Source organism: Oryctolagus cuniculus, chromosome 10 (genome assembly GCF_964237555.1).
Source record: "Oryctolagus cuniculus chromosome 10, mOryCun1.1, whole genome shotgun sequence".
Lineage (NCBI taxonomy): Eukaryota > Metazoa > Chordata > Mammalia > Lagomorpha > Leporidae > Oryctolagus > Oryctolagus cuniculus.
The window spans coordinates 53,994,297-54,008,006 of NC_091441.1; the positions used below are offsets into that span (position 1 = coordinate 53,994,297).

The 13,710-nt window shown below is 47.3% G+C and overlaps 1 protein-coding gene across 2 annotated transcripts in view; it reads right to left on the minus strand.

Annotated features, from left to right (window-relative positions):
* The window catches only part of LAMA3 (laminin subunit alpha 3), a 257,005-nt gene that overhangs the window by 159,358 nt on the left and 83,937 nt on the right, over positions 1-13,710 (minus strand). For both annotated transcript variants that reach the window (XM_008261146.4, XM_051851337.2), the window contains exons 10-12: positions 12,797-12,928; positions 11,001-11,063; positions 4,925-5,059 (exon numbers count right to left, since the gene is read on the minus strand). In XM_008261146.4, the coding sequence (XP_008259368.2) occupies positions 4,925-5,059; positions 11,001-11,063; positions 12,797-12,928 (330 nt within the window). The remainder of the gene's footprint in view (positions 1-4,924; positions 5,060-11,000; positions 11,064-12,796; positions 12,929-13,710) is intronic.

A 13,710-nucleotide genomic window follows, 5' to 3' on the forward strand; every position in this document is an offset into this window, starting at 1 on the left:
TTCAAAAGCAGTTTCTATTGCCTGCCATTCCCCCCCCAACCCTGTAAATAGCATACACTTCCCTGTTTCTTTTCTGTTTGTTTATTTGACTAGTGACTTGACTGAAATAATTCTGCAAAGCCTATTTGCCCTGTGATGTTCCTGCTCAGACTTTACCTCATTTTTATCTTCTGGCCTGAAAACCTTGGCATCGCCCCTAAACTGGAACATATCATTCACTGATCAAAAGTTGTACTTAAACTGCTTTGGTCAGTTAGACTTCTGCTCTTTAACATTCAACATTTAACCTTGGAGGCTGCAATCACAGTTCAGGGGATTTATTTTTTTCATCCCCATATTCAGCATACTAGTTTAAGATTTTCCTTCCATTATCACTGCTGGGAGAACACTGCCTTGGACATTCATACAGTCTTCCAGATGGCCATGGAAGACTATATTATTTTTAAGCCTGACTCAGGAGTTGCCACTGTGTGAGAATAGATCATTCTCATAGTGTTTGGTCAGAATTCTGTTTAGGCCCTGAGGTTCCACCCTATGTTGGTTGATGCAGTGTGAGAAGCTTGGGGGATGTCTTTGACTCTTTTTCAGGTCTTTCTCTGATTGCCCCTAAATGGGTGCCACCCAGCCTGTGCACGCAAACTTCCCAACCTTCAGAAGCATCTTTGATATCAGCCAGGCTCTTCTTAGTGGTTGCTTTCTCTGAATCTCTTTAGTGAACTTCTGGCTGCTCTGCTGTTTTGCTTGCATGAGAGCTACCAGCCTCCTTGTTCTTACTGCACACCAAGATCTTCATTGTTGTGTACAATACCCATGAGTGTGGAACTCTCTGCTCTGTTCAAAACAGTTCTCTCAGGTAGAGAGGCAAAGGTCTTTGCCCCTGCGACCCACCTTCTGCCTCTGGACAGAAACACTGTCCTATCAGAGCTGGAGGTGGAGATGGAGTTTTTCTAGAGTGACATCTCTGTTCTACAAGTGGGCGCTAGAGGAGGTGGCAGCCCCTGGACTTCTCACATGCACCTTCTGCCATGGAACTTCTACTCTATAAGCAGCTGGGGGTGGGAGGGAGGTGATTGGGGCCCCAACACCCTCAGCCTAGAGCGCCAAAGACAGAACTTGCACCCTACAGGTGGTAGCTTGTGGGAGGTGTCGCTCCCCCTCTTCGTGGAGGAGCAACACAGGACCCTGCGCTGTTCTTTCGTCTGCTCGGCCCTCCCCGGGTTTGCTGCTGGTTCTTCCCGGGTTGGCTACTGTCCCTTCCACCTCCGTGGAAGGGCAGTTCCCCCTGGCCACATTCCCCACTTCCGCAGGGGAGCGGCACACCGCCGGCCGGCTCTTCTCGGGGGCTGCACAGGTGTTCCCCTTAGATGTTCCCCTTAGATGTTCCTTGTGAATGCCGTCTCTCTCCTCCTTTATAGTCCTCCTCTGCCAATCCCAACTCGGCTGCCCACACACCGAGTACGCTGCTCTCCTCCAATCAGGAGCAAGTCCTACAGTTTATTGGTTGAACTGGAGGCAGCTGTGCGGAAGCTGTTTACTTCTCTCCCAGCGCCATATTGTGGGAGAGCAGATGCATAGAATAAGTCTTAATTCCAGTAACTCAGTCCAGTCCGGGCTGCTCCCCACAGGAGGAAAAGAGACCCAATCCTCTCTCTGCTGAGCCTACCTGGAATAGAGCTTCTGCATGCAACACAAGGCTGCAGAGAGATGAGAAACATCAGCATCCTGCCACTCCCAGGATGAAGCCATAGCCCCAAACTGGGGTTTGGAGAAAGGGGTCTTCTTGGCCACATATGTCCCAAGTAGAGCGTCTATAAAATGGAGCTAGCGGTGAGCAATGGAGTAGACCATGGCTCAAATTCACAGTTTCTGTTCTCATATGTATTTGTTTCTTAAATAAATAATTTGTTTCTTAAACAAATTTGCTCCTTCATTTGCTGTATGCTCTTGGGACAATTTACATTATTATATTACAATTTATCATTACTTTTTCTATTTTCATCAGTTAAATTCTTGTTTTGCTGGAGAGAGTGTCTCCAGCAAATGCTATCATTTCTGGCAGTCTCCTCTCCCTCTGCTTTATCTTAAATATGCACTTGCATTCTCTACTTGTCTTAAAATGCATTTGTTCTTGTACTAAAGAAATATTAGAAGGAACATTCTTAAAATGTTGTATTCTTATTCATCCTTGTATTGATAAACCCAAGGGCACAGTATGATGCCTTTGCCCATGTAAGTGACTAAGTGGGACTATCTGTAATGAATTCTAGCAGAATTAGTTGGGAGTTGTGACTGGTAGAGACTAGGAAAAAGGAAACCTTTGACTCACTTTCATTTACAAGAATATTTTGCTTTTGCTTAATAGACGGCAGTCAAACCAAAACAACAGAAATGTCAATGCATTATTTAAAAAGCTAACCTGAGAGACTCTTGTCCACTCCTTGCCCCCAAGGAGTTTACATGGAAGATAAATTGGGATAATATACCCCAAAGAGATGGCTAGAAAATGCCTACCTATTTTGGACTCACTTTAAATATTTGGTAGCAAGGAATGAAGTAGTGTCCTTGGCTGCCCTGGTCCTCTCCATCTTTGCTACTCACCCTCATGGACATCTGAGACATGGAAGGCCTCCATCCCACCTCCCTCCTGCTACTTCTTCATTTTGTCAATTCAGTGTTTCCAGATTAAAATATTGATGAAAATGGTTCACAATACATGCTCTAAAACATCATTATTTGGGATTTCTTTCCGTTAAAAGAATATTACATACAAGGACAAAATTACCAAACTGGACCACAGAGCCAGTTTAGTACAGACTCTACCTTTAGTACGATTCACACAATTCTAACATAAGCATCAGCTGTACCGATGTTTTCATAGGGAATGCATTAGAACTCCAACTTCTAATACTGCATTTCTCTGGTTTCAGGCAAGACACACAAAGAAAAGACATCCCCTTCCTTTCCTTACCCTCCCACCTGCCAGGTGGCCACATCTCTGAGCAAGGATGGCTGAGAGCTTGCGTGGCTCCAGAGAGGCGAAGGCTGAGAAATGAAGGGGAGAGAGATGGAGGGAGGGAGGGAGGGAGGGAGGGAGGGAGGGAGGGGTCAATGAACAAGACACAGCAGGGAGGCAGGAGGAAAAGGAAAAGTTTTAGGGTGTGGCATGTAGCCACACAGGGAGATGAACCTGGGCTGGGACCATGAGCCCTTCAAATGATCTAGAGGGAATTAGGGGGCAGAAGAAGAAGAGTAAAAGAATAATAACTAAAGTACAAGCAAATGCTTCTCAAGCTGTAAGAGCTTCACATGTCAGTCCACGTTGTGGGGCGGGCACTGGTACTAGAAAACTGAGGCACAGCAGGGTTAATAACTTGCCCCAGTCGGCAGTGAGCGATAAGGACCCCAGCTCTTCACTGCTCTGTCCTCTGGCCTCTGCAGAGTTTTCCCCACTGCTGTTCCCAAGTCACAGTTCCTTAGTGTGGCCAATCTTGTAGATGAGATTGCTCCATAGCTACTGTAATCTCCTGTGTTCAGAGGCTAGAAAGCTAAAAACAGTACTTCCCAGATTCTCTTGGAGCTGGGCTCTGGTCCCTAATTGGGTTTTGCAGATTAGAAGCATTGAAACAAGATTAGAAAATGGGAAATGAGGAGGAGGCTGCTCTCCAGCTGCCCGGTGAGCATCCCCGCAGCTGTGCCCTGAAGCCCTGTCTCTGGCTTCCTGGGCACCCAGAGATGTTGCAGAGGCAGCAGCACTGTGTTCGTCTTCCTGTCCTTGCACTGTGCGGCGGCAGTCTAGGCTCAACACCCAGCCATTCTGTTGGAGGCCTCCTTGGAAGTCCAGCCTAGAACCTGCTACTCCAGCCCTTAATGACTCAGGTTAGCTCCTCAATGCCTCCGAGAAGTCTCTTGTTTATAACTAGATGCTTATTTGCTGCCCTGAAATAATTTTCTCCTTCCTCTCCCTGCAATATTGGCTGCAGTGGGAAGAACAATAGCAACTAGGGAGGAAGAGGCAAGGGAGGCCGGCGCCATGGCTCACTAGGCTAATCCTCCGCCTTGAGGCGCCGGCACACCGGGTTCTAGTCCTGGTCGGGGCGCCGGATTCTGTCCCAGTTGCCCCTCTTCCAGGCCAGCTCTCTGCTGTGGCCCGGGAGTGCAGTGGAGGATGGTCCAAGTGCTTGGGCCCTGCACCCCATGGGAGACCGGGATAAGCACCTGAGTCCTGGCTTCAGATCAGCGTGGTGCGCCGGCCGCAGCGGCCATTGGAGGGTGAACCAACGGCAAAGGAAGACCTTTCTCTTTCTCTCTGTCTCTCTCTCTCTCACTGTCCACTCTGCCTGTCCAAAAAAAAAAAAAAAAAAAAAAAAAGGCAAGGGAAGAGAACTTGGATGAATCCACTGATTCGCTCATTCACACAATATAGACTGCACACCTATCATGTGCTAAGCACAGAGCCAGACACCACCTCTCTCTGCCCCCAACTGTTCTGCAACTCTTACTAGGATGGGACGCTAGGCTGCAAAACAGACAGGGAAGGAGAAGTTTGTGATTTCAAGTGCCTATGGCTTTGCATATGCTGCCCCCTCCCCTAGAACGCCCTGTCTCCCTCTCTTGTCTCCCTGGCAGGTGCCTCAGTGCTACTCAGCCACCAGCTCCTCTGCAGAGCCAGGACTCTACCCAGGTAGCTGACTCCAGAGCCCCTGCACTCAACCACTTGGGAGGAAGAGAAGGGGTAGGGTTGGAAAGAGAAGATAAAGGAAGTGATAGGGTTTGGTAGGAGGGAGCCATATGTCACATACATGGGCTAATTTATTAAACTGCAGGCCTCACCGCTCTCAGCCTGAAGTGCAGCAGGCTCTGCCTTTCCTCGGGAGAGTTTATCTTAGAAAAGTGATGATCAGTGTGCTACGGTTTGCTCACTTACCTGGGCAAATAGGGAAGGAGTAGAAACCAGAGCGGCAGGTGTCACACCGAGGGCCCTCTACCCCAGGGCGGCACAGGCACCTTCCATGGGCATCACAGATTTCGGGGAGAACACCTTCCAAGTCACAGTCACACCCTGCAAAGGACATGGGATGGTCACAGGGGGTCTCCACAGCTTATGAACTATCTGCGGCTTACAAACATTCTTAATCCAGAAGACTACATCTTAAAGAGAAATCAAACAAATATTCAGGGGCGGGCGTCTGGCGCAGCAGCTTAGGTCATTGCTTAGGATGTTCACAAGCCCTACTTGAGAGCCTGGTTCGAATCCTAGCTATACCGCTTCTGATCCGGCTTCCTGCCCATGCCAAGTCCTGAGAGGCTCAAGTGCTTGGGTCTGCGCCATCCACATTGGAGGTTCAGATGGAGTTCCTGGCTCCCCCCTTCAGCCTGGCACAGCCCAGTTGCTATAAGAATTTGTGTAATAAACCAGCAGATGGAAAACCTGTGTGTATGTGTGTGTGTGTCTGCCTTTCAAATAAAATACAAATAGGGTCTCACACTGTGGGGTAGCAGGTAAAGCCGCTGCCTACAGTGCCGACATCCCATATGGGCACGGGTTCAAGTCCCAGATGTCCAACTTTCTATCCAGCTCCCTGCTAAAGCACCTGGGAAAGCAATGGAAGGATGGTTCAAGTCCTTTGGCCCCTGCACCCAGAAGAAGCTCCTGGCTCCTGGCTCCTGGCTTCGAATTGGCTCAGCTCTGGCCGTTGTGGTAATTTGGGGAGTGAACCAGCAGATGGAAGACCTCTCTCACTCTCTGCCTCTACATCTCTCTATGTAACTCTTTCAAATAAATAAAATAAATCTTTAAAAAATAAAATATAGGGCCGGTGCTGTGGTGCAGCAGGTTAAAGCCCGGGCCTGAAGCACTGACATCCCATATGGGTGCCAGTTCTAGTCCCAGCTTCTCCTCTTCTGATCCAGCTCTCTGCTATAGCCTGGGAAAGCAGAAGATGGCCCAAGTCCTTGAGCCCCTGCACCCACGTGGGAGACCTGGAGGAAGCTCCTGGCTCCTGGCTCCTGGCTTCAGATCAGGCAGTTCCAGCCATTGTAGCCATCTGTGGAGTGAACTAGCAGATGGAAGACCTCTCTCTGTCTCTATCTCTCTCCCTGTAACTCTTTCAAATAAATAAAATAAATCTTTAAAAATAATAAAAATAAAAACAAAATGCAAATAAATGCATTTCAAAAATACTCAAGAAAAGTCAGATACCATTAACAACATCTAGGGGTGGGGATTACCTTGCCAGTGACACTCTTTCAACATCTACTGCCTACCAACACTCTCTCCCCTCCCCTCCAAATCTGACCTCCTACAGTAAAATTTCAGTGTAGTAATTTCCATCTAGTGATGACCCTGTATTAAACCTTTCTCCCTTCCACCTTCCACTTTGGAGAGAAAAGGAGCCTCACAGATTCAGCCTTACCGCGTGCCAGACAGCTGCGAGGGCCTCCCTGGGACCACGTCACCGAGTCCTCCTGGCTCTGGGGCTTCCCAGGGGCCAGGTTGCTTGTGGGGTCTCATCCCGCTCTGCCCCTTCGGGACCGCGGCTCAGGCCCCTGTCCTGATTCTGGGCACGACTGGCTCAAATGTCAGCTCCTTAGAAGGTTCCCCTTGACCGGTCAGAACAAAGGGGCTGCCTGCCCCCCTCCTCATTCCCTAGATCGGCTGCGTCTGAAGTCACGCGTTAGCCTGTGACTGGACTGGCGCTCCACGATGACAATGGAATGAGGTGGACACGCTGCCCTGGGACTTCTGAGCCCACATCACCGGGAGTTTTGCAGTTTCTACTCTTGTTCTCTGGGGACCCTGAGGCGTCCCGCAGTCTGGCCTCCTCGGAACTGAACAGTCACGTGGAGGAGACAGCCGTGGTCCAGCAGGCCCTCAGGCAGCCCACACAGTGGTGGGAAACAGCCCTGTGGTTTGCAGCCGTTGAGTTCTGGGGTGATTTATTACCTGGGAATAGAAGGAAGAAACACCCAGCAGACTGCACGCTTAGGGAGAGCTCGCCACAGGCCCCCAGTGCCTCCACACTGCATTTCTCTGTAAATGACCACGTATTCTCAAAAATACAGCTCTCTCGCTTGACTTCATTATGAGTGGATAAATATACATCTTGTAGTTGAGGAAATGAAAGGACAAATAAGGATCTTGGTTAAAAAAAAAAAAATGCCCAGAAAGTCTAGCTAACTGGCCCAGGGCTGCACAGTCAGGGTCTGAATCTAAGTGTGCTTCATTCTGGAGCAATGTCCTCCTATTAAACGAAGGACATAGGCTGATAACAAGCTTACGTACAACTTTCAGGGTTTGTCCTGTGTTAGTAAAATAGTCAAACAAATCTCATATCTTTTAGAAAATTTATTTATTTAAAAGGTGGAGAGTAGGGGGGTAGAGAGAGAGAGAGAGAGAGTCTTCTATCTTCTGGGTCACTCCCCCAGTGGCTGTAACAGCCAGGGCTGGTCCAAGCTGAAGCCAGGAGCCAGGAACTCCATCTGGGTCTCTTAAGCAATTGGCAGGGGTCCATATACTTAGACCATCATCCAATACCTTCCTAGGTGCATTAGCAGGGAGCTGGATCAGAAGTGGAGCAGCCAGGACTGGAACCAGTGTTCTGACATGGGATGCCATAGTTGCAGGCAGCAACTTCACCTGCTGCATCACAACACCAGTTCCAGAGATCTCATATTTAAAACATGCACATTTCTATCAGTTACTCACTGGTTCATAAATCTGCAACATGCTCCCCAAAGGAAGTTCCTGAAGGACTGAAAGATTTGACTGGGTGTTCCCTGCTTATTAAGGAGGGGAAGCTTCATGCGTTTGGATTTTCTATAAGGGTTAAAATAATGATATGACAAGTTAACTAAATCCCTCCTCTTCCGCTTTGCCTTGATCCCTTAATTTTTCAGATAAAAGGTTAATAATGAGATCATGAAATTATTTTTCTAATACAATAATTAAGAAAAAAGAGTAGGGGTAAATCAGCCCAATTTACAGTCTTTGCGTGATCTCTAACTTCTTCATACTGAACAAGAATAGCCACCCACTTAAATAGAACATGCTAACCCAAATACACTACTTTGGCCTACTGGTTATTTTGAGCTGAAGGCACTTGACAAACAGCAGGTATAAGAAGGGCTCTTTGACTTTCTATCTAAATACTGGCCATAGCATTTCCTAAGGGAAGAGGGTGCTCTCTGTAGCTGAAGAACATTTTTATCACCGGAGACTGGAGTCCACCAAAATTTATCTACCAAAAAGACCTACTAAAATAACACTTATCTGCCAGTACTGAGGTAATCCCAGGTCTGTCAGCTATAGCCTGAGGACCACACCTGTCCCTGTTTCAGTAAATAAGGTTTTCTTGGAACACAGCCAACCTCATTTATTTACATAGTGCCTACAGTTGCTTTCACACGACAACAGCAAACTTGAATGTTTGCTACAGACTCCACAAAGCCTATTAAGCCATAAATATTTATGATCTGAACATTTACAGCAAAGCTTGCCACCCACTAGATGGGAATTGCTATTTAAAAGGGCAATAGATCTCAACAAGAGACAGACATCAGAATCACCTGTGAAACTTGTTCAACCCTAGAAATCTCGATTAAGATCTGGGGTGATTGACAGAAATTTGTATTTCTGTAAAGGCGAAAGCATTCTCAGACATGCCCTTGTTTAAAAACCGCAGTAAAAGAGGATGTGAAAACTTCAATGGCCCTTAAAGAATTAAAATTCTCAAGGATGAAAAGGTACCCAATAGGGTTCAGTGCTCTAGATCTTCTGACAGCTGGCATAGCTGTGCTTCTAATACTCACTGCCAGTTAGGCCACACACTGGGTGGTTTTTACATGCATCAGATCAAATTAAGTAGTTATTTGTGCATTCAAGTTCCCTCCAATAAACCTAACTGCACTCATTGAAATGTCTCTTCCTTGAGGCTGAGTTTCAAGTCTTCCCTAATATTTTGTTAACAGGCATCTGAACTTCCTTTGAAGTTCAATTAACTGTGTCTTTCTGAAGTCCCCACCAGTCTACTGGGGGAGAAGAAATGGAGTAACAAAGGGATGACTCTACACAGAAAATAGGAGATCCAGAACATTCTGAAATGTGAGCTGTAATCAGCTCAAACGTTAAGTTCCATTCTAGTCAATTAACAAACATTTAAGAAAATACCTGCCAACACCCACCACGGGCAAGGTCCCACCATAGATACCGTGGGGACCACAGAGACCCGTAGCTGTTGTCCTCAAGTGCCCATGGGTCTGACAAAGAAGGCACCAGACAATGGCCCACATCAACAGCACACTGCATTTTGGTTTGCTAGCAGGAGTCAGAAGTGCTGGGCGGGCAAGGGAGGAAATGAGGATGGGAAGGTAAAGTAGGTGCCAGTGTGACTGACCCTTTCTGCTGCCCTACCCAAAATCATTCACCCCTTCTCTCCTGTGTGACTCCCAAACCTGCCCCATCCTCAACTCCAAGGCCTCCGTCCCATCCTCATCTCCTACCCCTGATCTTGTTTCTTTTTTAACAGAGGAAGCAAGAAACAACCAGAAGAGCGCCTCCTCCCAACAGCTCTCACATCACACCTGCCTGTTCCTGTCTCAGCAAAGGGCCACGTCTCCCTTCTGCGTCGGCTCTCCCTTCACCCACACCATCATCATGAGCTTCTTTATCATCACCTCCATCCGCAGCACCTGGGACTCAGCTGCCATCCTCTCGTGGCCGTGGACTGCCACAGGGGCTTCCCGCCAGGTCTCCCTGATTCCCCTCCTGTGCCCCGCAGAGATCCCTCAGACTCTGCCTCTCCTCTGTGTGATCCCCTCCCCGGCACCCCCCGCATTCTGGGCACATCAGGTCTTTGTGGTGGCTGACAAGGGCCCATCATCTGACCCCTGCTGCTGCCCTTTCTTACCGATCTCCCCTTCCCTAGCTCTGTTCACACACATCCGGGCTGTTGTCCACCAGACACCCTTCACCCAGGGCTCTCCTACCCCAGGAACTGTGCACTGGCCCTTCCCTGTGCCTGCCTCAGGAAGGCCTTCCCTGAGGCTCTAAAGTCTCTCTCTCTCCCTCTCTCCCTGTAACTCTGTCTTTAAAGAAATAAAGGTAAATCTTAAAAAAAAAAAAAAAAAAAAAAAAGTGAAGTGGCCCTGATGTAGAACACAACCCTGCATATCACAACCTCACACAGACACTGCCCTTGCTTTGTGGTCCATAAATTATATATGTTACTCAGTTCCTGCATTTTCTATTCTGTTCACTTAGTCCCCAACAGCCAGAATGATGCCTTGCACATAACAGGGGTGCCTTGCACCCTTGGGAGAAATGATTTGGCAGGCGTGGCACCCACAGCCCCTGGGCAGCCCCCTCTCCAACCCGAAGACTGCTTAGTGCACATTGCTGCCACTCTGGGCCGCAGAAGCTCCTCAGCCTTCCTGCAGGCCAAGTTGCAGGCACCAGTAGTTAAGGCCGCAGAACCAGCGCTTGGCTAACAGCACCCAGCTGTTGTTACTCCTCCAGCTGAGTTGACCCTGAGCAGGTCCTACCGGCTGCTGGAGTTGCTGAGAGGAATGCGGCCCCAGGTGCGAGGCAGGACCTGGCTGGTTCATGCATCTTCCTCTTGGCTCCCTTCTCCCTCCTACTCACTCCCTTCCCAGTGTTTCCCAGGATCTTCTCCCAGATGAACTATTCACACTCAACTCCTTCCTCGGGTCTGTTTTTGGAGACTCCAAATAAGGCAGTAGACAGCTGGCTGCCACAGAAGGTTTTTGAGCAAGCTAGTGATCTATAACCCAAGCTCAGTTTAGTTTCCTTAAGCAGGGAGTGCCATTGCAAAAGACAAGCTGGAGTAGAGGATGACAGGTGGTGAGCAGGTCCTTCAGAAGCCATCCCACCCTGCTCAGGAAGAAGGACTTGAACTTGGACTTGGCAATGTGCACGGGAAGTAGGAAAAGAATATGGAGCATATTTACATTGAAGTGAAACCAAAAAGGAGGTGGTAACTTGCCTTTTATATCCCCAGCTACCGGATCTTCTGGACTTGAAATAGAAGTAGGGGAACTGGGAATTCCTATAAAATGTATTAAAAATACAGAGAATGATTTAAGAGTTAATGAAGTAAAATATTAATTTGCATTAAGTAGGAAGATGCCCTCTTTCACATAGTAAAAAGCATGAAAAGCAAGACTGCTATATTTGAAATTGAAACAAGACTGGTCAGATGTTCTGATTTATTTTTTTAAAACTTTCATTTAGTAAATATAAATTTCCAAAGTATAGTTTATGGATTACAATGGCTTTTTCCCCTCCATAACTTCCCTCCCACCCGCACCCCTCCCATCTCCCGTTCCCTCTCCCATTCCATTCACATCAAGATTCATTTTCAATTATCTTTATATACAGAAGATCGATTTAGTATATATTAAGTAATGATTTCATCAGTTTGCACCCACACAGAACATAAAGTGTAAAATACTGTTTGAGTACTAGTTATAGCATTACTTCACATTGGACAACACATTAAGGACAGATCCCACATGAGGAGTAAGTACACAGTGACTCCTATTGAGAAAACTTCCACTTTGACTATGAGCTTGTCTAAATAAGATCGAAGTCGACGAACTCAAAAGGCTTCCATAGCCTTGGAAGCTCATGACAAGAGCCTAGGGTGATTACTGATGCTATAAACAAGAGTGTCAAATTGTTAAGTCAACAAGTGATTTGTTTATTAATGAGCAGAATGGATATTCTGTGCTCATAATTGCTAAGTCTCAGACTAAGCAGGGAAGAGCTTCACTTCTTTAACATCTTTTTGTTTTAAAAAATACTTTCAACTTTTTCCCTGAAATTTGTTTATGCCATAAACTTCTTCAGATCTCCTTCTCTCTTTTTTTCCCCATTAAAAAGGCAAGTGCAACTTCTGCTCAGCCCCTATCCCACACATTCGAAATTCAGTCTTGAGGTGATGTCACCATATTTGGGGTTAAAATATTGGTTCCTTTAAATATATATAATATGATCATATAATTTAGCAAACCAGAGCAATCTTGACAATGAAAGTGGGTGCTATTTTAATAACTACCCTGGGATAGCAGGAGTAAAATGGAATATAAGGTCACCCCAAGTCCCCACAACTTAATATGCTTTTCCTGTTCTAGATCTGCAGGAGGCACATTAACTCATGCAGTAATGGAGTGGGGTCTTCCTAAGACTGTGTTGTTGTTGTTGTCCTAACTCCAATGTGCAGTTTCTACACTGTTGCAGAACAAGCACAACCAGTGCTCTTGCCACAGTTTGAATAGCTGATTTCATATTCTCCGGGTTCACCTTCTATAGTGTGTCTAACAGGTCCATAGTTTTTCCTCTTGAAGATGCTGAGATGTTTTCCTAGGTGATCGCAGAGGGGTAAAGTGGGGGGTTTTGATGACCTGGCCTCCTGCACAGTGGGAAAGAGGAAACACATCCCCTGGCCCCTGGAGAGCATCTAGAAGCCATGGCATTTCTGAAGTTTGTGAAGGCACACCCATGGCTTGCTGTGAGGTTGCAATTCCCAACATCTCACCTTCTGAACCACTGAGTCTATGGTATGATGTCTAGAGTGCAACGTAACACGTGGAAGATCAACAGGACTATCAGATGTACTTACATAACATCTCCACTCCAAGCCTGGAAACACTCTCACACAAACACATGAACCTGCCTGTTCCAGTTCTGCCTCACCCCTGCCTACCATGCGCCGAGGTGTTCACGCACAAAGGCAGCTGTGGACCAGAGAGGGTGGCTGGTTTTGCAGTGGGTACTTACTCGAGCAAAGTGGAAAATGATAGTATCCATCTGCACACTTCTCACAGTGGTCTCCGTGGAAATTCAGCTTGCAGTGACAACGGCCTGAGCCCTGTTCACAGCCGTCTGCACGCTCAGGGTCACAGCTGCAAGCTAAAAGAAATCCCGGTTTTCAAAGGCTAGTAGTCACCATGCATCTCAGGCCATGTTCCGTGCTGGCTTATGGGTCTGTAGTTACTCTTGAAAGGGCACAGCCTGTCTTCCATCACACATGATTGATGGAGCTCCTTGACTGACCTCATGGGCTCGCAGAGACAAGCTTTAATGAGCATTCACATTGAGAATGCTTATCACACTGAGTATCACCCAGCTCACTGAGAAAGAGGCCAAGCTTGCATAGGCTACAATCAGAGGGACTGGAGGTTGGAGGGTGTGTGATAGGTCCTGGAAGGTAAATCATGAACAGCCTCCACTGGCATTGGACCTCTGTGGACCTCCACCAAGTGGTCCTCATTACCCAGTTGTGATATGAATGCAGGACAGGTGTCTAGACGTGGATATATAGCCTACGGACAGCATAGCAAGACTATACCCATCAATCCAAATATTGGATTTGAGTAAGATGGCTTACAGTTTGGGGGGCCAAACATTACCCAGCTTGCAATTCAGGGGGACATGGTTAGGGGAAAAGGGGTTTGGAAACTCCCCACCTGGCAGCTTCCCTTGATCTGGCAGGTTATAGGCTTGGTCAGGAAAAAGAATGTCCCAGCTCATCTGAATACAGCATCCTTGAGAGCTGGGGGAGCTGGCACTGCCTGGTGTTCAGGATTTCTGCGGTCTGTGGATTCTTTATGCTAAACCTCTGATATCTGTGGGCCACTTCAATTATGAAGGAACAAAAACAAGGAAAGGGATGAAAAAGTGAGGCTCCTGTG